Raw genomic sequence first — 27,945 nt, 5'->3', positions numbered from 1 at the left:
AAAACATAGCAATTACTTAATAAGCATTGGAGCTACCTCCAATATTTTCAATTACACTTAGAGAAACTTCTTTTTTTTTTTTTTTAAAGTACATGCCACACTGGGCATTAAGCCCAAAGCAGGGCTTGAACTCATGACCTTCAGATCAAGACCTGAGGTGAGCTCAAAAGTCTGACACTTAACCAACTCAGTCACCCAAGTGCCCCTAGAAACATTTTCTAAAGAAATATTCAAATGTGCAAACAAGAATTCAGGTACAGAAATGTTCACAACAGTGCTATTTGTAAAAAATGAAAAATCAAAATAAAATTAGATGTTCAATAATAAGGAATTTAAGTCAGTTATACTCTGGCCATTAGGAATGTTTTGGATAAATACTGAATGACACTGGAAAATGCTTATGATCTAAGTGTATTGGTTTTTAAAGATACAGGTTGCCAATCAGTAAGTGTGGTCCAATTTCTCTATTACAAAAATGGGAAGTTGCTGTCTCTGGATGTTCTCCCTTTCTTTTTACACTTTCCAGCATTTTCTAAGTATTCCACATCACCCTGTGTTGCTTTAGTAATCAAGGAGATATACAAGAGACCATAGTGTTTTACATACACACACATGCGCACGTGCGCACACACACATACTATAACATTTGCCCGGGTTAAGAGTTCCCTACTGTGCAAGACTGCCAAGTAATTTTTATTTTCTTCTTCTCATCTTTATTTTCCAGTTTTCTATAGTAAGTATTTGGTATTATTACTTTTTACCATAGGTTCCTAAGCATGACCTCATATTTGCTTCACCTAAAAATTTAAAGCTAGCAAATAGTAGTATTATTTCCTCAGTATACTAACGTGTATCTATATTCAAGAATCCAAACTTATAAAATAGATAAGTTATAAAGAAATCATTTGTTACAAAAGTCTTGTTTAAAAAAGTTCAACTTCTCAATACATTGAGTAATTTTAGAAATCAAAAGAATTTAACTTTTTTGTTCCAAGCCATGTCTTAAAATTTCAGCATACTATTTGCCCAAGACTGGCATATATAATTAAAAATAAAAGCCCTTGGGACGCCTGGGTGGCTCAGCAGTTGAGCGTCTGCCTTCAGCTCAGGGCGAGATCCCAGAGTGCCAGATCCAGGCCCATATCCAGGTCCCTGCATGGAGCCTGCTTCTCCTGTCTCTGCCTCTCTCTCTGCCTCCCATGAATAAGTGAATAAAATCTTTAAAAAATAAAAAAATAGGGATGCCTGGGTGGCTCAGTGGTTGAGCGTCTGCCTTCAGCTCGGGTCATGGTCCCGGGGTCCTGGGATCGAGTTCCGCATCAGGTTCCCTGCAGGGAGCCTGTGTCTCTGCCTCTCTCTGTGTGTCTCTCACGAGTAAATAAAGAAATCTTTTTTTTTTTAAATGAAAAATAAAAGCCCTTTAACCATACAATTTAGAATATAGACTATTCTGAAAAAATGATTTCTCTAGCTACTCCTAGTCAATTCCAATCTTATAAGGGTCACAGTTTCCCTTCAATGAACAACAATCATTTTCCAAATTTCATTAGTCTGTGATTCACTTTCCTTACTCTGCTACTGCAACTACTTAGTACTGCTTTCCTTATATGGTATTTAATGCTTCAAAGGACTCAGTACCCAAGAGATCTTACAGATTTAAGGGAGGAAAAAAACAGTAAAAGTATTCCTACACCTTACATAAACAAAGAACATACAATAGTTTCAAACTACCAGGCTGACACTCTCAATGCTCTAATTGTAAATTACAAATGAATTTCACTTGTAAGGAAAACAGGCATAATGTTCACAAAAATGTTTGACTAACCATAATAAAGAGAAAGCACACAAATAAGAGTTACAAACAATAGGAATAACCCAAAGAACATTCGCCACCTTTCATCCTTAATGAAGAGAAAATGAAGATAAGGTGGACTTCCTACCATATACATTTGTAGAAAGAATCAGGACTTCAGCCTGCAAAAATAGCCAAGGGTTAACTGCCCTACTGTGATGAACACATTCCACTCTCTCCCTCCTCCCAAAAGTCAAATAAGCCAGATACTTTATTATATGAAAATAAAGGGAAAACTACATGGACACAGCAGTACCACAAGGTAAAAATAAAATGAATGAATGAGTCACAAAACTTAAAGCTGCTAGTTGCATTACAGCCATTAATAATCAGGAATCATTACTGTAACACTTTCACATTTAACCAAATGTTTTTGCTTTCATTATCTCAATTCTCACCAGCAACATTAAAAGATATAAATCACTAAAAAGCTGAGGCTCTTCAATACCAATTGATTTGCCCAAGCACATAGCTTATAAATTCATGGAACCTAGACTACAAACCCACTTTCTGAATCCAAATGTGGTAGTCTTTCCAAAACAATTATTATCTCTAGGTCAAAGATGAGCATATACTCAAAGGTAAATAAATGACCTGACTTTCTCGACTTCCAAAAAATAAATTGTAACTTCTATGTTAATTATTCCCTCTAAATTTCCTCCAGTATTCTGGAATACTTACTCTGCGTAAATTTATTGTCTGATGTTTTACATGATTCTAAGAAGATATTTTATTCATTAAGGCTATGGAAACTGAAGAAAAAAAAAAAGGAAACTTGCTATAGATAACTCGACATAACTCATGTTGTAAGTGGCAGACACAAGTACGAGTCCTAAACTAAGGTTCTCTCCATCAGATTTATCCATTTATCGGGATGCCAGGGTGGCTCAGCGGTTGGGCGTCTGCTTGATCCCAGAGTAACAGGATTGAGTCCCACACTGGGCTCCCTGCAAGGAGTCTGCTTCTCCCTCAGCCTATGTCCTTGCCTCCCTCTGCATCTCTCATGAATATATAAAACCTTGAAAAAAAAAAAAAGATTTACCCATTTATTAAAGGAATTACTAAATGCCTATTTTATGCTATACACCATGGCAAGACCTTCAGATACAGTGATGTTAAGAAGTATTTATGTTACTCAAAATACTACACAAAACACTTAACAATGTCATCTAAACAAAATTCCTGGTAGAAAAAAACATGTGTAGGCACTTAAGAACAAAATTGCATTCTCCTTGTTTACATTTACAAACTTGACACAAAAAAAGAGCATAAAGCACTCTGAAAAACTGTGGCTAATTCTCCTCCGCTTCAGAATCTGATCTATAAGTAGCAATCCCACTACAAAAACAAAACAAAACAAAACCCCCAGAGGAGCTTTTATTCCTTACATCAAGTCTATTTATTCACATTTTTTCAAATGAGAAAACTAAAGTTCAGGGAGAATAAGAGTGCTAATTAAAAGTGGTACAATGGTCACCCCCTTTCAGACTGGCTAGTAGTACCAGAGACTTTAAGGACATCATGTAGAACTATGGCACAATTTAACTCTCTTCAATAGGAGTTATTATCACTTCCATCTCATTCAGCCAAAAATTAACTAGACAATTAGGTAACTTGGGCAGCTCCAGGACGTAATGGTAAATTCATTAACTTCTGCTATGAAAATCGGTATATAATGCACTATCAAAGTACTAATTTGCTCAAATTGCTTTCCTAGAGAATCAATTCTATTTAAAAACATTCATTTGAGGGTGGGTTTTGTTGTTGTTGTTGTTGTTTGCATTTTGGAATTAACAAAGAATGCTAACAACCTTAAAATGAGTGGCTGTTACATGTAGTATTTTGATAACATACACATACACATATATCTAAGCATTGTAAAATATGCCTTGTAGTAATATTAATACAGATTTCTCCACCATTCAAAAGTAAAGCACTCCTATGAGACCTTTCAGTAAAGAGAATACCAATAATTTGGAAAAATTTTTTAGCATTCCCAAAGCGCCCCCCCCCCCAAATTTTTCTTAGGCTTTGCTTAGGACACTTCTTGCTAACAAATGCACAAAATAAATTAAGATAAAGCAGTTGCCCACAGACGCAGTTCAAAGCTACAGCAGCTCGATGCTGAGTATAGCTCATAGCTCCCGGGGAAGGAGCATGCCAAGGCCCCTCTTACTGCTCAGAACACATGCTGAGAGACTCACAATAAAACACTACATGGTACTTTCATTTTCCACCTTTTCTCATAAAGCAAAAATCCTCTTCTTTCAGTTAGGGAAAACAGGTACTAATGTAGGTATTTCATAAAAGCGAAGTGACATAATATGAACTACTTTTTTTGAAAAGCAGGGGACACCTGTTTAGGTATCATTTACGATAAATGATTCTACCACTAACTCAGATTTTGGGGGTTAATTTATCCAAGTAATGTTAAATCTCATCCCTGCAAATTATGTCAGTAACAACATTTACTGCCCTAAATGTATGTAACGAGTCTCATCCTCTTAATGTAAAACTTCTAACTACTGGTATTGACATATATGCCTAACAAGTTTTCTGGAAGATAGAAACTTAAGAGTTTCAGTCCTTTTTTTTTTTTAAAGATTTTATTTATTTATTCATGAGAGACACAGAGAGCAGAGACACAGGCAGAGGGAGAAGCAGGCTCCCGGCAGGGAGCCCCACGCGGGACTCGAGCCCGGAACTCCAGGATCATACCTTGGGCCGCAGGCAGATGTGCTCAACCACTGTGCCACCCAGGCATCCCATCAGTCATATAATTCTTAATAAATAAAAATCCTGCCAGTATGAATAAGAATACTCAATTTTTATAAAGAAGAAAATATATTCCTTCAAGAATTTCACATCATCAAGGTCATAATTTTAATTATAATTTGACTGTGGAATCTAACCCTCCCCCCAAGCACAAATCTGATTATCACTAGCATTGCTAAAAAAAGTGGTTAATTACTCATCATGTAAAAAAGTGTCCCATACTAAGGCAAGTTCATTCTTTCAACCAATTTCTCATTAGGTCCTCGAACTCCATTCTATAGCAGATTACTTTGCCATTTTCCAAGTCCTACATATCGCCCACGCTCATTTGCAATGCTGACCGTGCACCCTCCCCACCGAGTGAACACCAAATCACCCTTCAGAACCCAACTCGAGGACCTTCTCCTCCAAAACTCATTAACTCCTTCAAACTAAGGCTCCTCTACTCTAACATGTATCCACAGCATGCAAGACAGTAAGTGAACTTCAAGCATCATGCAGCTGCACCCATGACAGTGCACGACAGCGTACGGAGCCATAAGAGGAAATGAGAGTAGACACGAAAATCATTACTAATTAATTTCTAAGAAAAATCTACTATGTACAGCTCTGCAAAGCCGAAAACTCTTAAAGCATTTGGTTATTGTATGCTAATACAAAGAAAATCTAAAATTTGCTCTCCTTTAGAATTTTCCACTAATACAGAAAGACTCCCAATTCCATCTGATCCAGAAAATATTAGCATAGCCTCTTAGTAAAAAAATAATTCCTCCCCCCGTAACTTTCTATAAGTTATTACAAATTATTGGGTCCACACAATATTTTCAACAGTTGAAAGACAAGAATTGTCTTAATCATCTTTTGCCCTCTAGAATTTACTCCTATTTATGCTGAAAGCACTAAGTAGCTGTTTATAAAATTTGTTATCACCAAATGTGCAAAACTTGACCCCATCTCAGGGTCCTTTGTTCTTTCTAAAGTCTGGGGAATCATTTACCCAGATTTTTGCATGGCTTCCTTTTTTTTCAGCTTCTGCTCAGAAGCTACCTTTAGAGAAAGGCCTTCATCACCCTACTTAAAATGCTGTCCTTCTGAGGCACCTGGATGGCTCAGGTCATCTGGAAGTCCTGCGTGGGGATCCCTGCTCAGGGGGAGCCTGCTTCTCCCTCTGCTCGCGCTCTTTCTCTCTCAAATAAATATATTTTTATTTTTTTTTTTTTGGAGATTTTACTTATTTATTCACGAGAGACACACAGAGAGAGAGGCAGAGACACAGGCAGAGGGAGAAGCAGGCTCCATGCAGGGAGCCCAATGCGGGACTTGATCCCGGAACTCCAGGATCATGCCCTAAGCCACAGCCAGAAGACACTCAACGCCTGAGCCATCCAGGCATCCCTAAATAAAATCTTTATTATTTTTTTAAATAAAATCTTTAAATAAATAAAATGCTTTCCTTCTTTCACCTCTAATCAGTTGTTATATCCTTATCCCTCTTTATTCTTCATCACAATTACTATCTGAAATGGTTTACTTGTTTATTTTCTGTCTCCCTCTCTCAGAAGTTAACTCCATTAAGTTAGAGACTTGTTTTGCTCACCGTCATATATACCCAGCGCTAAAGCAAAGTCTAGAAGAGAATAAACACTCAAATCATTAAAGAATTTATGTGAAAATATTTATAACGCTAACATTGAATCACTTGAGCCTGAAATTTAAACTTAAAACAATTTCTACCCAAATGTTACGCAAAAACAAATTCTGGGACACTGGGTGGCTCAGTGATTGAGCATCTGCCTTTGGCTCAGGCCATAATCCTGGGGTGCCAGGTGTCATCGAGTTACCCGCAGGGAGCCTGCTTCTCCCTCTGCCTGTGTCTCTACCTCTCTGTGTATGTGTCTCTGATGAATAAATAAATAAATAAATTCCCTTTGGGGAGGGGGCTGATTCTATGAATTCTGTATCTGGAAAGATATGAAAACGTCTGGACTTCCTAAAACCACAGAATTTTAGGGTGGAAGTGAGAGATCAAGTCCACTGGTTTTCAAACTATGCTCAAGAGCAGGGGGAGGTCAGATTCTCCGAAGCACCGGACTACAACTGTTTTATACATACACATCTTTTTTAGGATCTGATACATACATACAGAATACAAAAGTAAGTTTTACATCAAATTTAACACTTTGGAACTGCTCTCTGCTGCCAGGTAAATAGTTTTGCCATGGACCTCAAAGTTTGGTTGGACAGGTCTACAAATAGTCACAATTTCTCATAAGTGGGCATAGATTAGAAAGGTTATAGCTCTACTTTTTTCTTCTAAGGCCAGACATGCTTACTCAAATTATAAAAACTATGCTGCTAAAGCACTATTTTGTGCACTAGTAAATCAAGGCAAAGCTTAAGGCATATGTGCTCAGCACATGATGTCCTTGCAAAATAACAATGTGATATAACACTAGTACCTATTCTTATAACAATATTATTTAAAGTTCTGGCATTTCTTGATAAATATGTTTGCAATATTTAAAAATGTGAACTGTTGTATTTTGCCAAAGTCAAGCTTGAAACAAAAAATTTCCTGCTACTTCCCTTTCAACTGTCAATATTAATTATCCTGAATCTGCAAGATGACAAGTTAAAAACAAAAACTTTCCACTTAAATCTACTTAATCTGGTAAATCAGGACACAGTTAGCATTATCATAGCATTAAATTGAGAAATATATCAGATGCTGAGTCCAGTCTAAGAATAAAATGGTCTTTTTGATTCCCAATTACTAACTTTAATAATAATCAGAACAGCTTGACTGTTCCATCTCTACATTAATGTTAAAATTAAAACATAAGCTTATTTAAAAAGTAACCATCAAAATGACAACCATGTAAAACTGAGATAAAAGGAGCACCTGGCTGGCTCAATTGAAAGAGCACACAACTCTTGATCTTGAGAGGTCTGCAAGTTCAAACTCTATGTTGGATGCAGAGATTTTAAATTAACTAAAAATTGAGGTAACATATATGAAAGTACTCTGCAAGCTCCATTTTCTAAAATATTAAGTAGTGAAATTAAGCCAAAAGGAATCAGGTCCTTTGAATAGCATTAATTATTGACTCTTGTTATATCTCTCTGAAAAACTCTTTTACAAACGAAATACAAAATCTGTATGAAGGATAAGCATAATTTACAATGTAAAAAGGAACACAAAAACACATTCCTGCCAAATATGACACAAAACCAAATGTTCCTCTCCCAAACACACTGTATTACATAATCAATCATTACATTTTGTCAATATGCTGATACAAAATGGAGTTATGTTTCAACATCCAAATATATAAATGGGGGGGAAAATGGCATATCAATATGTTTAAAAAGCAGCAAGTCTACTCATTGTTACCTAGATTTCCAGGACACATAATTTTTTTCCCCATGCTTATTTTATCATTCCTTAGCTGAGTAAAAAATTACTAAGTGTGACTCTCATCTACTTTCATATAAAAAAAAGACATTTCAATTCAGTAAAAGCAGAGAAAGGATTGGTGTCCTGAGGACTGGATCATAATCTTTTAAAAAAACACGCTGTTTCTTTAGTTTTCAATCATTAAAAAGTCTCTGGTAAATTTAACATAAAAATAAGATTTCTAAAATCTTAAGTTAAATGTTAGCATCTCCACTAAATGCAATTAGGTAATGTCACTTACTCTGATTTCTACCTCTGGAAAATGGACACAAAAAACTGGTGTACAATCTCTTATTCAAACTCTTAAAGGGCCCATGTTTCTCAGAATTGGAATTTTTCAGGTTTTAAAAAGATAAAATAGGGTGTGTGTGTGTGTGTGTGTGTGTGTGTATATAATTTATATCCTAAAAATTCCCAGAATGGCCTAGGCAGCGCCAATAATCAAACATATTAATACTTCTGCTGCAGAATGCTGGAAAATTAAATAGACCAATAAAGACTATGGTTAGGTCACCAATTTGTTAGAATTAGCCACCATGCTTACCAAAAAAAAAAAAAAATCAGTTTCAAAGTTTTTTAGGTTTTAGGTTACCAATTAACATACACTACCCAATTAACATACACTACCTAATTTACCTAATTTTCATATGGAGAATGATATTTGAACTGGAGAACTCCTAGGCACTCAACCATTAGGAGTAAAAAGATGAGAAAAAAAAATAACAATCTAACTTCAAAAGTGCAAATCTACTAGGAGCTCATGGTTAAGCAATGGCAAACATACATTACCGTATAAATAAAAATACAGATCTTCCTCAACTTATGATGAGGGTTACATCCTGATAAGCACACAGTAATTTGAAAACATCGTTATGCTGAAAATCATTTAATATACCCAACCTACTGAAGGTCACAGCTTAGCCTAGCCAAAGTTAAATGTGCTCAGAACACTTACATTAGTCTACAGATAGACAAAACGCTACAAAGCCTCTTTCACAATAAACTATAGAAAACCTCGTGTAATTTATTATTGTTTTACTGAAAGCGAAAAACAGGACGGTTATATGGGGGACAGAATGGAGTCCATTCTGGAGTACTGGTTGTTTACCCTTGTAATAGCACGGCTGACTGGGAGCTGTGAGTGGCTGCCTCTGCCCAGTATCACGACAGAGTACTGTAATAACATACTGCTAGCCAAGGAAAAAAATAAAAATTTGAAATACAGTGTCTACAGAAGGAGAATCGCTTTTGCACGGTCATAACGTCAAAAAATCGTAAAATTAACCACCGTAAGTCTGGGACTGCACAAAATATCTCCTTCAACCAGTAACCTTAGCCATACAAAATACAGCAAGAAATAGACTTAAACACTCCGCTTGAGGCACTTTATTACTAACACCCTTCCCTTTCCTACACTTACTCTACATACACTTCTCTAAGAAGCTGGTTACCTACCTTCCCATAGGTAATTAAGATGCAAAGCTGTACGAAAAAAATCCAAGGAAGCAAAAGAACACGGGGTGCCCTTCATCCCATCCCCTTTTCCAGTCTGTTGTTCAGGTCTATGGACTGGGAAACAGCACTCTGAAAGCACTGAGTCAAATGACGATCCGGCACCAGGTCGGTTCACTGCCTATTTATTGATAACCTACTAAGTACTACACACTATAAAAGGTACTAGAAATAAAATAAACATAAAAAAAAAAAAGTCCTACCTCTTAGGTAGGAAGGTACTTACAGTCCCCTGAAGGTTATGGTAGGTAGGGACGGATGGTAAATTACAATGCAGCATGACACAAAGAAGTTTGAAAACTAAAAGCAGTACAACAGAAGGATCTGGGGACTCAGGAAAGGTTTCATTTAAAAAGTGACACCACAGAAGAGTTTTAAAGAATAAGAAGTTTGCCAAACAGCAGAGAAGTGGTAGTAAAAAAGTACACCCACCCACACAAAAACATATGCATGAGCCACGTACACACACACCACACACACAAAAAGGAAAATTTTCACAGCAGCAAATATGTCCAAAACATCTAGCTATATCTAAACAAACTTAGATCCCAAGTAAGCAAATACAAAACATTAACATGTATCCAGAAAAGGGAAATTTTTTTCTCCTACATAGCTTATATTTCCATGTTATATAAGCCATGAGATGTTACCAAAAAACAAACACTACAAACCGTTTCATTACTTCATAACGTGATATGCCAAGAGATGTGCATCTCCATTTCAGAGAACAAAATGTTAGAAAAACGTTAATAGGAATTCTTTTTCCGGGTCATCCCTAAAGTATAGACAAAGTAAATAAATGAATAAGCCATATCAGCATGACCTATCAGAGAGAGGAGTTTTAGGAACTTAAACGATGCCAAACAGAAAAACTAAAGCAACAAGAAAAAATTTATATATATATATATATATAAATTGAAGATGGAAAGATCCAATGAACAAAACCAAGGTAAAGATTATAATTTTAAAAACTGAAAACCCTAATATTCATTTTATTTTTTTTTCAAAGGCAGACTTTCTATAACAGAACTCAATTCTATAGCTCTTTCAAAATATCTAGTGAAAGTCACAATGAAATGCAACTCCTGTTTAAGTATCACAGTTAGAAATTATCCTTAGTGAGACAGAATGAGCCTGGAATCATCACCCAGAATGATTCCTATCACAGCACTAGATCCCTTGATATCAGTATTGTATGCAATTATATCCAAAAATTACAGCGCGGGATCCCTGGGTGGCGCGGCGGTTTGGCGCCTGCCTTTGGCCCAGGGCGCGATCCTGGGGACCCGGCATCGAGTCCCACGTCGGGCTCCCGGTGCATGGAGCCTGCTTCTCCCTCTGCCTGTGTCTCTGCCTCTCTCTCTCTCATTCTGTGTGACTATCATAAATAAATAAAAATTAAAAAAAAAAATTACAGCGCAACTCCGATTAACTCTGTCCGTAAAACTACCCTACCTGATGACACCTTGGTTTCTTTTGCTTCTTTGTGTCACAAAATCCACCAGAGGTCTAGGTAACAAACAAAATCTTATTTAGTAGTATCTTTTCCTAAGACTGTATCACTATTTGCATAAGTTGTCCTTACTGCCTATTCAAGTACACAGAAAGTTTGCTTTTAAATATGTAATAACAGAGCAAACTTGTAAGTTAAAATTTTATTTATTTATTTATTTATGATAGTCACACAGAGAGAGAGAGAGAGAGAGGCAGAGACACAGGCAGAGGGAGAAGCAGGCTCCATGCACCGGGAGCCCGACGTGGGATTTGATCCCGGGTCTCCAGGATCGCGCCCTGGGCCAAAGGCAGGCGCCAAACCGCTGCGCCACCCAGGGATCCCAAAATTTTCAAAATAACTTGAAAATACTATTTATCAGTGACTTTAAAGCAAAAAGCAAACTTATTTTCCCTAGTCTATTAACGTCTACTCTACTTTCACATACATAGATGTGAAGCATGCCACTACTTTTCTATAACATCAAGAACTCTTGTGATGCAAATGTCACTAAATAGGGCAAAATTATTGCTTCCCACAGATTGTGAAAAATTCTCTAAAAGCTTTTAAGAAGTACCCTTTAATGCCATTATCTACCAAAGAAAAACCAAAACAACTGTGTTAGAAGCCCTTTAAGGAAATCTATTCATATAAATCTGAAGTACTTATTTACTTATGAACAAAAGTATTTCAGGTTATAACTAAGTGTTAAGTATCTCCTGAAAAATCAAAAAGTAAATTAAACATCCAAAGTTATTAAGTAAAAATATAGGTAATTAGTTCTCTTGGGGAGGAATATCATTCTGAGTTTTATTTTATCTTCAAGATCAAGTACTTCTCAAACGAGGGGGATATAAATACACTCTAGCATTTTGCCCTAATTTTTCCACCACATAAATTTACTTTAAAACGGAAGTATCATAGAAACTGAAATTTTTTAAAGGCTGTATTTACTGCTTGGTTGAGCATAGAGGCAATTCTCCTTCCCCAAGAGTATCAGATTAGGTTACAGACACCTGTATACAGTATACCTAGAATAAAAGGGTTCTGCTTAGGACAGTTCATTTTTATTGATGTAACGTTAATTAGGATGCAAAAAAGTGTGAAAACTTCTCAATTCCTGTCTAAATTACCAAGTATGCACAGAAGTCACTGCAATTCACTGCCCTGGGGGGAGGGGGGGAGACGGAGAGAGAAAAGCACCTTTTTAAAATTAGGTGAGAATCTTACAAAGTCAAGAAAGTGGAGCATTTTTTCCTTTTTTTCCTCTTTTACACATACATTGTTATTTTCCCTTTAGATTCAGTATCACAAAAGAACTGCGATCTCAGAAGAAACTACAGAGGAGTTCAACATACATACAGCTTACTAAAAGCTCTTGGCCCGTTAAGTAGTATTTCAGTGAAAATACCTGAATGCAGGCAGGTACCTGCATTCCTCTAAGCATTTCAATGTAGACATTTTAACCACTGCGGTCCACCGTGATTCTCGACTAACCCTTTAGATCCGGGGTAGGGCAATCTTACAAAACTGCGGAATGTCACGTGCTCGCTGACGTCTGAGGAAGAAGTGCTGTCCAACAGACCAAGGGCTCCCCCCAACAGTTCAGCTTAGACCCTGAACGTACCTAGATACTCTGACATCTCTATCCAACCCCCCCCCCATATGTTCTGTTTCCACTTACATTATTGCATGAGGGGGACCCCGAAAGTCACTCCGGGCGACTCTGGAGCTCTAAATATCCCGCCTGCCACGCGTGGCAGGGAAGGCGTTCACTCCTGAACCCGAGAGGCAAGGGCAGCCCCCCTCCCTCGGGAGCAGCGGACCTTTCTCACTCCGTACTTTCTACCACTCCGCCGAGAACGTTTACGGGGCTCCGAGCCGTGTGTACCTTTCCCAACCATCAGAAACGGCCCCGAAGACCAAATTATAAGGAAGGAATAAGCCAGAGTCTTGGAGCACAAGTTCCACGAAGATGAAACAGAACGTAATGCACGCGCCCCCCCCCCTCCTTCCCTCCCGGGGGATGCGGGCGGGCGGGCGGGCGGGCGGGCGAAGGCCTCTCCCAGGGATTCAAAGGAAGTTGGTGTTTAGGTTCCTCCCGACAGGGTGGTACCCGTATGTAAGACCTCGGGCGGGGGGGGGGGGGACGCCGGAGCCACGGGGGCCGCAGCGGATGCACATTCTGAAACCTTCCAAGTGCGCTTTTTTTTTATTAAAGGAAAAAAAAAAAAAAACAGGACGAGGGAATCCTCATTCCCTAAGAACCAACCGCGTAGACGACGGGCGGGACTGCAGCCTCCACGAACAACCAGTGTGTGTGTGTGGGGGGGGGGGTGGCCTCTCTGAACCCCACTCGGTTTCCTCCGTGAAACTTTTAAGGCAGCCCCGAGACAGCACAAGGTGGGGGGACACGGGGGGGCGGCGGAAGTGGAAACGCGGGGACTAGCAACTTGGCCCAACACAGGCCGCCCCGGGACCATCCCATCGCTGCTCCTGCCGCCGCTCCCTGCAGCCGCCCCCTCGGTACCCCAGGGCCCGGGGGGAGGGGGCTCCTCGAGGCCCGTTAGCCAGCCCCGCGTCCGTCTCATTACACACACACACGCACACGCACAAGTTGCAGGTGATGGGAGTGCACGGACGGAGAGACGGCGGCAGCCTGCTCGGAAGCGGCCCGGGCCCCGCCGCCGCCCGTCCTTCCCCAGGAAGCAGCGCGGCGGCGGACGCTGCTCGGCGCCGGCGGGAGCCCGGAGGAGCGCAGCCCGGGGGAAGCCGCAGCTCCCGCCGGGAGGGCCCCGCGTCCAGGGCCGCCGCTGCAGCCGCCCGAGCACGGCGACGCTTTACGTCCCGTCCACCAGCCTCCCCACACACACCCCCTCCCTCCCCCCTCCCTCCTTCCCTCCCTCCGCCGCCGCCGCCGCCGCCACCCCCCCTCCCCGCCCGCTCCGCTCTCCCTCTCTCGATTGGAGCCCAGACAAAAGCAACGGGAAGCGGCGGGCCGGGACGCTGCCCGCGGACCCCGGGCGCGGCCGGTCCGGCCCCGAGGCATTCCCCAGCCTTGAGGGGGCCCCGAATCCGCCGCCCCCGCCGCGCGCCCCGCTGCCAGACTTCCGAAAATTTGCCAAAAACTCACCGCATGAATTTTCTTGTCCCGCGGATCCAAGATGGCGACGTATCCACCGCGGAGGCTGCTGGGAGCAAGACCTTTACCCTCTGACCCCCGCCGTGACCCCCGCCGTTCCGGCTTCACTCGCGGCGGCGGCGGAAGGTGGGAGCGGTGATGGCCGGCGGGACGGGGGATGCGGGGGGCGGGTGGGCGGCTTCCCGCGCGTTCCGGGAGGGGTGGGGGGAGGCGCCGCGCTGCCTCGGCGCCTCCTGCGCCGCTTCCGAGCCCGTCCCCCCGCGTCCGCCGGCGGGGAGGCGCGCAGCCTGTCGGCGGCCGTTACAGCCGGCGGGGCCTGGGCGGCCGGGGTCGGGCTGCGGTGCGCGGGGTCCCGGGCGGGGGCGGGGGGTGGCGTCGGCCCGCCCTCCCCGGGGCGCGGAGCGTGTCGGTGTAGGACACACGCCCCTCCCACGTCGGCCCTGCTGCCGCTCCCGCACCCGTACCGCTTCCGCACCCGTTCCCACTCCCGCACCCGCTCCTGCACCCGCTTCCGCTCCCGTTCCCACTTCTGCATCCGCACCCGCTCCCGTACTCACTCCCGTTCCCGCACCCGCTCCCACTTCTGCACCCGCTTCCGCACTCACTCCCGCACCACTCCGGCTTCCGCACCCGCTCCCGCTCCCACTCCCGCACCCACTCCCACTCCCGTTCTTGCCCCCTCGATCCCCGCAGCCTCCCGGGCCTTTGCGCGCATTCGCAGGGCCCGGCCGCCCGTCCCCATCCCTGCCTGACAAGTGAGTCCCCCTGGGCTGAAACCCTTGCTATTTGCTGCTCACCACCCTTCCTTTTTTTCTTTTTTCTTTTTTTTAAACTTAGTGGACGGGAGTTTACTGGGGAGCAGGTTCTAAAAGCACTGAGCTTGCGCTCGCCGCGTCGGGGCGTCGGGCGGAGATGCTGCTGCTGCTGCACTGTCCGCACGTGACGCCGGAGCGACCCGGCGCTGCGCCGTGCGCTTGAGGAGGCTTCGCTGGAAACTTCAGGAGGTGGGAGTCTCTGGTTTGTTTGGTTTTTTTTGTTTGTTTTTTGTTTTTTCAGAAAAGCGATTGTCGCTCGAAATCACATTTCTGTTCTTCGAAATAATTTCTTGACTCCTTTGTGTATCAATAAATGCTTTCCCCTTTTTTTGTCCCTGTCCAGCATTTTTCTTTTTTTTTCTCTCTTTTTAAAGATTTTTATTTATTTATTCATGAGAGACACAGAGAGAGAAGCAGTGACACAGGCAGAGGGAGAAGCAGGCTCCATGCAGGGAGCCCGACGTGGGACTCAATCCCGGGTCTCCAGGGTTGCGCCCTGGGCTGAAGGCAGATGCTAAACCGCTGAAGCACCCGGGCTGCCCTGTCCGGCATTTTTGTTTTGTTGTTTTTGTCTTTTTATTTATTCATGAGAGACACAGAGAGAGAGGCAGAGACACAGGCAGAGGGAGAAGGAGGCTCCATGCCAGGAGCCCGACAGACGTGGGACTCGATCCCGGGACTCCAGAATCGCGCCCTGGACCAAAGGCAGGCGCTAAACTGCTGAGCCGCTAAGCCACCCAGGGATCCCCCTTGTCTGGCATTTTTGAACCTAAGTCGTTGCATGTGTGTTTTGGAATTGTGTAGTTTCATACAGTGAATTTTTTTGCTGTTTTTTTGTTTTGTTTTTTTGTTTTGTTTTCCTATCACGACAATAAGCACTTCTTGTAAAGTCAAAGGCATCCGCAGCGAATAAAATTTCTCCTCCCCTTGTGTGTTTCTTATATACAGTCCCTTTTTCCTTCCCCCCAAAAGTACCACCGTGTTCCAATTTAAGACCTATCATGGAAGGGCAGGCAGAGAGCATCCATCAGCCTCCCAACAGAGGGAAAAGCACGGAAAGGAAAGGGGACCGTTACGTTTGTCGAATGCAAGGTATTTGGACACATCAGTAAATATGTGAACTGACTTAAACTCCAAAGGGTGCTGAGCTAGCCAGGAGACCATCCGTAGGGGACAGGCCTTCAGTCCTTTGTTTTTTTTCCTCTTAATCCCTGCACCCTAGAATACGGATGTAATAGCCTGGAACCCTTACTGTCAATTTGGGGGAAACGTGATCCCGTTAAGCCCCTTATACAGCATTGTACCAGCCCCACACTCTATGTTCAGATTTTGATGTGAGGGAGGAAAAAGTAAATTTCTGTCTTACTAAAGCCACTGTTTAGGGTCTCTTGTTCTCAACTGAATTTAATCTTAACTGATACTCCATCTCCGGACCCTTGCCCTTGGTGTTTTGTTTCCGGCTGGGATAGACTTTATGTCCGTATGGCTAACTCATTCTCACTCTTCAGTTCTTAAATCATCTTGACAAGGCCTTCCCTGGCCACCATATTTAAAGTAGCTCCTTTCCCCCATTTATTCAGTTTTTCAATAGCCTTTGTAACTTATCATTATCTTTATTATTATCTGGTTCCCTTCATCCTAATAAAAATTTTAAGCTCCACGAGAGCAGGGACTACATTTGTTTTGCTCATTGGTTTATTCTCCACACATAGTAGACATTAGGTAAGTCATGTTGAATGAATGAGACAGTGAATAAATCATTGAATGAGTGAAGTAGATTCTTACCTAAGATTAAGTCCACTTTATTTTTTTCTTTTTAAATGTCTTGAAAGATTCCCTTTACAGAATGTGTAAAATCCAAGCTAGGAAGCAGCTAGGAAAACTAGTGCTGAACTACTGGAAAATGCTAGCTTCCAACCCTAGATAATGAAGATGTGTACCTTTATCTGGGAAACTGATAAGGCTATTACACGAAAAACAGCTTAATTGGTGAGGCACACTGGCAAATCAGAAGAGTGTTCCATGTCATATCTGGGGCAGAAATTCCCACTAAGTAGTTGTCTGATTTATTATGTAACTTACTGGACCTCAGATTCTTCATCTCCAATGTGGGTAAGAGGAGCGCCTGGGTAGCCTGGTCGGTTGGACATCACGTTCATCTCAGGATTGTGAGATCAGGCCCTATGTTGGGATCCACGCTCAGAGGGGAGTCTGCTTGAATTTCTCTCCCTCTGCCCCTACTCCCACTCCACACGCTCTCTTCTCTCTAAAGTAAATAAATCTTAATAAAATGCTAAGTAAGAATCTTAAGTTTTGACTGGTAATATAAAAGTTTAATAGTCTAACTTATGAGTGACATAACATGTTATACATTGATTTGGTTGCAGGTGTTATTTTAACAACTGATTATTTCTTGATAATACCTGCAAGCATTCAGAGAAACGGGGCTTCTTAAAGGTCTGAGGATATAAATCTCCACACTTCTGGAGTGCAGTTTGACAATATGTATCAGAAGCCTTGAGCATGAGCGTTTGATCCTGCAATTCCTCTTATAGAAATGTATCATACGGAAATAAGAATATGTGTAACAATTTGATTGCTAGAGTGAGGATATTGGTTAAATTAAGCTACGTGCATAGTATGGAACAGTATTCAGGCCTTAAAAATGATGTGAAGGAGGAGCACCTGGCTGGGTCAGTCAGGAGGCCAAATGACTGGGTGGTAAGTTTGAGCCCCACATTGGATGTAGAGATAACTTTAATAAATATAACTTTTTTAAAAATGATGTGGACGGAATTTTATTGACATGATCTATTCAGTGTAAAGAGAAAATTTAAAACGCACAGTTGACCCTTCAAATAATTCAGGGGATAGAACACCTAACCTCCTTTCTGTGCATGGTCAGAAGTTCCTATTAAGGAACTATTGACCAGAAGCCTTACTGATAATATAAAGTCGGTTAACATAAATTCTGTATGTTATATGCATTATGTACTGTACTATAATAAAGCAAGCTAGAGAAAAAATACTAAGGAAATCATAAGAAAAATACATTTACAGTATTATATTTGTTGAAAAAAAATTGTATAAGTGGACCCATGTAGTTCAGACTGGTGTTATTCCCAGGGTCAACTGTAATTCCAGTTTTGTGAAAATTTGTAAGTCTCCCAAAGAGCTAACAAGCAAAAGCGTTAATTCAGCCTTGCCGAACTGTTTTTATTTACACCTATCTTTATCTCATCATTTCTATTTTAATGGTTTTTAAACTTTCATAGGATAAAAATATTGTATAATACTATTTAAAAGGCTACTTCTCTCTTTATACAAACAAGTGGATAATTTGGGGCAATAGTACCACATACTCAGTTGCCAAGCCTGAAATCTTTTATCCTTTCTTCCCTGGGCCCCACAAATAATTACCAATCTTGTGTATTTTACCTTCTAATTAAGACATAGTAATAGCAGCAACAGATGTACCAAACACTTAAGATCCACTACATGGCAGGCACTATTGTAAGCATTTTACCTAGATTGATTCCTGAAATCCTTGCATCTACTCTCTGTGCTAGGAACTGCTAAAATCTGTAGTACAAACTAAATTCTCTGTTAGGTCAGAAATGAGGACTGGTATTTCAGGGATAATTTCACCCAGTGGCTGTTTAAATTCCATGTTGAATGACTGGATAGATGTGGATGAAAGGAAGGGATGTTTTCAGTGAGGGGAGTAACGTGAGCAAAGGCAGTTTGTATTTGCAGCTGCTATACAAAGTACCACAGACTGGGTGGCATAAACAACAAATCCATTTCGTCACAGTCTGAGACATACTTGTTTTCTTCCCAGCGCCTCTGTCCTTGGCTTGGAGACGGCTCTCTTCATGTTTACATAGTATTCTCCCTGTATGTGAGTTTGTTTCCAAATTTCCCCTTTTCATAAGAATACCAGTCATATTGGATTGGGGTATACTCCTATGACTTCATTTAACATTGATTACTTTTAAAAATTCCTATCTCCAAATACAATCACGTTCTGAGGTACTGGGGTACCTCAGGTATTAGTACCTCATAAGTATGGGGGGAACACAATACAATTCAGGCCAGCTGAGAAGCAGAAATGAGCATGGGCCAGCAACTAGGAGCAGACTAAGATAAGCAGAAGGAAGCTAGTAATATTTGTGTAGAATCAGGTGGCAGGTTTGGGAGTGTTTTAGAATGCAGAATGCAGAAATGTTGATAGATGGCCTTTAATAAGTCACTGCTAATCAATCCATTCCTATTCCTAAGGTTTAGTCAGTACCAAAGAAGGAAAAAAAAAAGAGGCGCCTAGGTGTGATGCAGGTCATGATCTCAGGGTCCTAGGATCGTGGGATCAAGCCCCACGTTGGGCTCCGTGCTCAGCACAGAGTCTGCTTAGGTTTTTCTCTCTGCCTCTCCCCACTGTGTGCTCAAGCAGGTTCTCTCCCTCAAATAAATAAATCTTGAAAAAAAAATAGAATCATTTGTAGCATATCTTTTATCATATCCACTCTTACCACCTAACATCAGCATTCTCATCTTGCAAAGATAATTGTTACGAATCAAAAAAATATATATCTATGAATCATCTCTAAATGTGATGTAGGGACGCCTGGGTGGCTCAGTTGTTTAACTGCCTGTCTTTGGCTCAGGGTCACGGGAGAGAGCCTGTTCACAGGAAACTTGCTTCTTTCTCCCCTTCTGCCTGCTGCTCCCCCTGCTTGTACATTTTCTTTCTCTCTGTCAAAATCTTTTTTAAAAACTAATAATGTGATGTAAGTTTTTAACCATTCAAATCTCTTTATACAATAGAAGTGTTGTCCCCCACATCATGCAAAAGAATCAACAAAATACTTTTTAATTTGCTTACTCAACTACATCAACTGTTAAATGTTTAAATACATGGTTAAGCTGTTGTGTTTTTTTTAATAAAAATGCCAATTAACTCTATGTATGAGTTACAAAGTATCTTCCACTTAAAAAAGTAAAATAACTCCCCAGAAAGTTTCAAGATTCAATGAATATACAATAGCGAATCAATTTAAAGCACATGTAATCAGCCAATACATTTTTTCTGGCAATGGAAAATTAACTGAAAGCTGTTTAAAAGAGAAAGGGATTAAATGCTGAAATCATAGTAGGAATGAAACTAATATATATATACACACACAATAGATTGATGAAAGAGTTCTATGTGCTTTTTAAATAGTAATGGATTTAGTGATAACCATTCAAATGCTGAATGTTAACCTGTTTTGTAACTGAGTAAAGTGAAAATACATTCAGTATAAAAGAAAATGAAGGCTATGAAGACAATGAGACAGTAAAGATTATAAAATATATAGATCTCAAGAAAACCTTGGTCCTGGAAGAAGCAATCTAAACCTGCTCCCCTACTTCAACTGATTCCATCCTATTCAGTAATTCTTGCTCTCAGGAACTGTTTTATGTTTAACCTAAATTTTTTACACTGCTTTTTTGTTTTTGGATTTTACTCTTATTCCTGGAAACTGCCCACACTGCAGATTGTTCATGGATGAAATACAGAGTTTAACAGATTTTTTTTCTACAAAATTATGGTATAAACCTGCTTAGTTTTCTATTTGATTGCTAATAAATGTATACCACAGAGTTTGTTAAAGAAACCCATTAATAACAATGTGTAGCATGCTGCAAAGTATAAGAAGTAAACAAAAAATGAGCATATAAACCTGCATCTGGACCACCACAGTCCTGAGTGCTGACAAAATTATAACACGGGAAAAAATTTTTAGAAAGTTGTGGTTTAGGGGCACCTGGCTGGCTCAGTCGGTGGAGCATGTGACATTTGACCTCCAGATTGTAAATTCAAGCCCCACATTATATGTAGAGATACTTAAAAAGTTACGTTAAAAAAAATACACAGTTCAGAAAGGGTTAAGTGGAAACCTTAACATGTTATTGTTTTGAACCATCCATCACACATTACAGTGCTTGAAAATAGTCAAAAGTCTGGCACAAAAAAATTATTCACATTCAGTGTATATCAGTTTTTGAAATCAAAAGTAAGTAACTTGGTTAATAATTTAAAAACTTTTTTTTAAGATTTTATTTATTTATTCATGAGAGACACAGAGAGAGAGAGAGAAAGAGGCAGAGACACAGGCAGAGGGAGAAGCAGGCTCCATGCAGGGAGCCCGAAGTGGGACTCAATCCTAGGTCTCCAGGGTCAGGCCCTGGGCTGAAGGCAGCGCTAAACTGCTGCGCCACTGGGGCTGCCCAACATTTTGTTTCATAAAGGAACTGTCGGTTACCCGGTTAAACATGAATAATTAATTCTCAAAAACTGCATTGGAACTTTTCTATGAGTACACATGATGCCTGTTACATGTTAAGATTTATTTATTTTAGAATGAGCAGGAGGGGCAGAGGGAGAGGGAGAGAGAATCTCAAGCAGGCTGTGTGCTGAGCATGTCAGGCTTGAGATCACAACCTGAGCCAAAATCCAAGAGTCAGTCACTCAACCCATTGGGCCACCCAGGCACCCCCATAGCAGTTTCATTTAAAATGATTGTTCAGTAAGAGGAACAAATAGTTTACTAGTCAGGTTGCCTTAAGTTGCCAAGGCTTAGAGAAACTCAGCAACAGGCTACATATATTAGTGTTCAGCTCTGATGTCTTTCAAAAATATGAAGGGAATAAAGCCTTTAGCTAGCCTTCCAATCTGTGATAAATGCAATAGAACTAATAAAAACTTATTGGATCAACTGTGCATATTTTTAAAAATTTAAAAATAAGAGCATAAGATCTAAAAGTCTAAAAAAAAAGTAGAACATACTGTACTTGAAGCATCCCCCATTCTTCAAGGGGGATGAAGCATCCTTTTATGTTTATATCTGGTAAAAATTGTACAGGATACAGAATTTATCTGTAAATTAACCCACCTGGGTGGCCCAGTGGGTCTGACTCTTGGTTAGGTATCTGACTCTAGGTTTCTGCTCAGGTCATGGTCTCAGGGTCATGAGATAGAGACCCACATGGGGCTCAGTACAGAGTCAGCTTGTCTCCCTCCCTCCCACTCTGCCCCTCCCTCTTGTGCTCATGCTGTCTCTCCCTCTCAAATAAATAAGTAAAATATTTAAAATGAATCATTGTAATGATAAATGACCAGCATCTCTAATAATGCCATAATTGGGAGGAGGATATGTTCCATTGTATGTATTCTTTTTAAGATATTCTGTATAGATTGAGGTTACTGTTTATAAAAACATTTCATACTAGAGAATCAAACTTTAACATTTTATGAAATCTTATGATGTCTACAGTGACACTATCTGAAATACAAAGTTTTTTTTATCTTCAACCTGTCACCCTATACATTTCATGCAATATTTGATGCTTAAAAATACCAAAACAACCATGAAAATAAAGGAATTTGGACAGTCCCTTAGGATTTGTAATATAAGGACTTCTCCTATAATTGTGTTTGTAAAGTTTTGCATTATTTTCATGGCACTTTTTTTGAACTCTTCATAAGTTTTCTGTATCCTGTACAATTTTTGCCAGATATAAAAGGATGTTTCTAATATAACCAGTTCTGAGAATAATAGAATAAATGCTTTCTCATATGAATATATTGTTCTGTTCTCACTTGGTATCCATTTATTATTCATTATTCAAATGTGATCAAATCTCAATTATGTGCCACACATTGTGTTTTATTATGTAATTCTCGAAGAAACTATGTGATATAGGTATAATAGTATAACTTCCTCCATTTTCTTGTATGCCTCATGTGTGTAGCAGATGTTCTCCAATTTATATTTGTGACCATATTTTGCCCTTCAAATATCCTTATCCTTATCTTGAATTACTATTTATTACTCATCACCTTTGGAATGGATCACAGTAATGTTAAAACTGCTTAGTATTCTGACCCAAACATTAAAGATGTTATTACTCTCCAGTGCTTTTATGGATCACTATCATCTGTAAAAATAGGTAGGTAGGCTAAAAAGAAAAACCAAATAAGGTAACCAGTGGGAAGAATGTAAGATTCTTAGAAACCAGAAAGTAGCTGCAACAAACCAATCAGGACAAGAAAACCTCAAACAGTAATTAGAGATAAAATAGGAGGTCAATATTAGCCTGGTAATAATTATAGCTACTACTTAATTCGGCATCTACTAAATTGCAAGTACCATAATTACATGATTTCACTCAGATGCATAACATGATCTAGGTAGTATTCACATTGCACAGGTGAGGAAATGGAGGCTCAAAGAATGGTTGCCTTCAAATACACAGATTATTTTCACCTTCACAGCCTGTTCTCTCTTTTTTAAAAATGAAAGTAGTTTATAATATTGTGTATTTTATATATCTATGTATATGTACATATTTTGTGTGTACATATACATATACACACATTTGGTTGGGGGCAATGAAGAAAGAGCCCAAAGATTTACAAGATTCTTTAAGTGCTCCTTAGTGAAAAAGTTTTACCAATCACTAAAATTCACTGTTGGGCAGGCACCTGGGTGGTTCAGTCAGTTGAGGCCTCCAGGTCTCCATTGCAGTTCAGGTATTGATCTCAGGGTTGTGAGTTCAAGTCCCACATTGGGCTCCATACTGAGTGTGGAGCTAAATATATTTATTTAAATAAATCCATTTCTAAATTAAAGTCGAACTTTAGGAAAAAAACCACCTCGCTGTGAGCTCAGTGCATTTATTATGAGGAAAGAAACTCTAAGACAGCTTGGCTGAATCAATCAAATGAATGAATATGGAGAACCTAGGTAGGTAATTAAAATTCTGGTTCAACTAATAATTGTTGACTCCTCTTAATGCACCAGCTATACAGATTATATAGCACTGTTTCTCAATCTTAAATAATGTAGGAACACCTTATAAGAATTTTTGTGAAAAAAAATTTTGTGTATTCACAATATGATAAATTATTTTTATTATAAAGTTACTGTAATGTGTGCTTTCTGAGCATAGAAAACTCAGTGTAAATCTGTGCTGATAACTCTTTTTTAACTATTAAACTAGAAATAGAAATTAAACTAAAATATTTGAAATTAATAACATTAATTTTAATGTAACAAAAAATACTGTTTTACTGAGCACAAATCATCATTTGAAGTCACTGGAAATTAATACAGCATATATTTATTTTAGAATACCTATAGTACTATGTGATAATTCAGTTTTCCCACCAGTTTTCTCTGTTACAATTTTTTAAATTATATATCTTTAAAGATTTTATTTATTTATTCACGAGAGACATAGAGAGAGAGGCAAAGACCAGGCAGAGGGAGAAGCAGGCCCCATGCAGAGAGCCTGATGTGGGACTCAATCCCTGGTCTCCAGGATCACACCCTGGGCCAAAGGCAGACACTCAACCGCTGAGCCAACCAGACGGCCCTCTGTTACAATTTTTTTTTTTTAAGATTTTATTTATTTATTTGACAGCACAAGTAGGCAGAGCGACAGGCAGAGGGAGAGAGAAAAGCAGGCTCCCTGTGGATCAGGGAGCCTGTCACAAGGCTCGATCCCAGATCCTGGGACCATGACCCAAGCAGACGGCAGATGCTTAACTGAGTCGCCCAGGTGCCCCATTACATTTTTTTTTTTTTAAGATCTTTGTTCCAGAACCAAGCAGTCTCAATATTTGACCTTTACCTGGCATGTATGCATCATTCATTTGTTTGTTTTTATTCTTTACTATAGCCCAGGGCAATTTAAGTTTTATAGCTTGGCTCTAACTCAGTTCTAAACACAAAACCTGGCATTCAAATCAGGTGAAACTGTATTTATATAATGGTCTTTCCTGTGATCCAAAGTACAGTTATATTTTTAAGTTATTTTTGAAATGAGACCTCAAAACTAAAGGTTTTTGATAAGAAATCACAAATATTCAAGAACATATTACTGAATCACCAGGGATTCGACAAGCAAAGGTTAAGAGCTTGGGGTTTTAGAATAGTTCAGAGTTGGAATTTTATCCAAATAAAACACATGCAAGCTGAGGTCCCTTGGGTAAGATGCTTAACCTCTCCAAGCCTCAGTTTTGTTACCTGAAAATTTTACATAGAAATATTACCATGCCTTTCAGGGTTGTTAAAATTTTTATGAGATGACCTTTGTAAATCTTAGTATAATGTAGAAAGAAGAAAACAATCACAAAACATAATGATATTTTTATATTAAATACCACATGTAAGCTAAGAATCTTAAATAGAGAAACTATTAAGGCAGCATCTGAAGGGGAAAATGCAAGAAAATGATAATGTGAACAACCATTTTAAAAAAATGACAAGAGACATAAATATGCTAGCTGGCTGTTACATGTTTTCTGTTGAGAAATAAAAATAGGTAAGAAAATGAAACATATTCTTAAATTATTACATTTCATAGCATCAAGTAGTGATTATATTATACTTTGCTACTCTAAGAATATTTTTTGAATAGTGAGGATTTTTATAAAACATAGTAGCAAATTTTTCAGTGTCTGATGGCATCCCTTCTACAATTACTAACAGGATTTTAAAAGGCCTATGACTTCTTTTTTCTTTAAAGATGTTATTTATTTATGAGAGACACAGAGGGAAAGGCAGAGACACAACAGAGAGAGAAGCAGGCTCTCTGCGGGGAGCCCGATGTGGGACTCGATCCCAGGACCCCAGAATCATGACCTGAGCCAAAGGCAGACGCTCAACCACAGAGCCACTCAGGTGCCCCTACCACCCATGACTTTTTAAAGACATTGTTTACAAGATGATAGTTACTAAATATTTACAGTAATTTTCAAATAACTTTGTATTTTTTTAGTAACTTTGTATTTTTAATAAGGCCTGTCTGGTGGGGTGCCTGGCTGGCTCAGTTGGTAGAGCATGGGACTCTTGATTTCTGGGTTGTGAGTCTGCCCACATTGGGTGGAGAGATTACTTAAAAATAAATAAATGAATAAATAAATAAATACTGCTAGAATAGAGGGATACACTATATGAAATACACTTGTATTTCACCTGTGTAAGATTAGTTCCTATTAGCGTCTAAATTTTAACGGTTGCTCCGTTTGCTATACCTTTGACTGGTGATGGTGCTGATCTGGGAAAAATATCACCTCCATACCTTCTCTTTTCCTTTTAATGAAACAGCCTACAATTAGGAAATCACTCTTCATAAGTGGACACAGAGCAGTTAAATGGCAAAACCCAGAGAAACAGCCAGTCATTCACTTACCAGTTCAGCAGCTACTACTGAGGAGATATTTGACAATGTAGCATTAAAAAGAAATCATGAGACTTCTAAATAGGAGGGGAAGACCTTTTCTGGTAGCCTCATCCCGAAAGCCAGTTTTTCCTGCTAAAAGTCAAGGAATCTTTTTTCTTTCTTTCCTAATTTCTCTTTCTTTTTCTTTCTTTCTTTCTTTCTTTCTTTCTTTCTTTCTTTCTTTCTTTCTTTCTTTCTTTCTTTTTCTTTCTTTCTTTCTTTCTTTTTCTTTCTTTTCTTTCTTTCTTTCTTTTTCTTTTCTCTTTCCTTCTTTCTTTCTTTCCTCCTTCCTCCTCCTTTTCCTCCACTATAGTAAGCAGAGGTAGGAAAAAGCTTCTATTTTGAATGAACTAACAACAGACATACTTACTATACTTTTTTAAGTTTGAAGAGCTTACATGGATCTGTGTAGTTCCTTTTGGACACAAAAATTAAAGGAAAAAGAAGAAAGGATCCAAACTGGGTTCCTCAGACTAGTTTCTTGAGATACTGGTAAGTATTCTGTTGAAAAAAAGATTCCATGTAAATTAAGCTTAGAGAATGCTGAGTTAAACCAAGTAAATGAAGTTTCATCATTGCAGTGTTCGCTGGAATTTTTAATATGCTAATACATGTGTCTCAAAGTGCCTTAGTTGATTTTAAGATCTAATGCCCCACAAAACTATGAACTGTCTTACTACATTTAAGAAAATACTTGAACAGGGGTGCCTGGGTGGCTCAGTCCATGGAGCGTCTGCCTTCAGCTTGGGTCATGATCCCCTGGGGCTCCCTTGCACACTGAGGAGCCTGCTTCTCTGCCTCTGCCCACAGCTCTGCCTGCTTGTGCTCTCTCTCTCTCTCTCTCTCTCTCTCTCTCTCTCATTTTCTGTCAAATATATAAATAAAATCTTAAAAAAGAAAATACGTGAACAGCTTGAGTTTGGGATTCCTGAAGACGGAGACTGAGGATTCTCCACCATCAACTTTGTTATAAGGAACTGACATGGAATGTGAATTGGATATCACAGTTGTTTTGAAAAGGACCAAATAAGAACTATTTCTCTTATCCACTGAAGTCTAAGGTTTACCAACATATTAAGCAAGGATTGGCTGACATTTAATATCACAATACAATAATTATAGCTGAATATTTTTATAGACACATTTACAGCAATGCTCCACATTATAGATTAAAATAACTTAAAAAAAACCCCACAGTCTTAACTGAGTAGTGTCACCACCACCACTACCACTCCTATCCACTTTTAGTCAAAAAAAAAAAAAAGAGAGAGAGAGAGATAAAGGAGGGCTTTTGGAGAAAGCAGTGTTTATGGACAGGCTGTTCCCAATATGTAGTTGGAGTGAAGAGTGCCTGAAGAGAGGCACTCCTAAAGATTGGATTTCTAAAACAAGGGGAGACAGATCTTTTCTCTGTTGGGACATTTGCTTAGCCACAGGACCTGCTCATCTCCCAGAGTGCAGGACCACAGAGGATTTGAATGATGATAGACTGAGAGAAAGGCACCAGGACAGCAGGGAGGTAGCCCTATGCCCATCATTTAGCATGGCGAGAATAATGAAGTTTCCTATGGGTGGTGTGAATCCCAGGAAAGGTAAGTGGGCTTGAGCCACTCTCATTATGAGGACTGA

The 27,945-nt window shown here is 39.8% G+C and overlaps 1 protein-coding gene across 3 annotated transcripts in view; it reads right to left on the bottom strand.

Moving 5' to 3' along the window:
• Nucleotides 1-14,280, bottom strand: part of CNOT2 (CCR4-NOT transcription complex subunit 2) — a 116,040-nt gene extending 101,760 nt beyond the window's left edge. For 2 of the 3 annotated variants that reach the window (XM_055327953.1, XM_055327956.1), the window contains exon 1: nt 14,222-14,280. In XM_055327953.1, the coding sequence (XP_055183928.1) occupies nt 14,222-14,226 (5 nt within the window). In that variant the 5' untranslated portion in view covers nt 14,227-14,280. The remainder of the gene's footprint in view (nt 1-14,221) is intronic. The other variant, XM_055327954.1, reaches the window with a different exon arrangement.
• Between the last annotated feature and the right edge of the window lie 13,665 nt (nt 14,281-27,945).

This window comes from Nyctereutes procyonoides, unplaced genomic scaffold (genome assembly GCF_905146905.1).
Source record: "Nyctereutes procyonoides isolate TBG_1078 unplaced genomic scaffold, NYPRO_anot_genome, whole genome shotgun sequence".
In the NCBI taxonomy this organism is placed as follows: Eukaryota; Metazoa; Chordata; class Mammalia; order Carnivora; family Canidae; genus Nyctereutes; species Nyctereutes procyonoides.
Note: the sequence above shows the minus strand (reverse complement) of the source record. Positions and strands in the feature narration are given on the sequence as shown.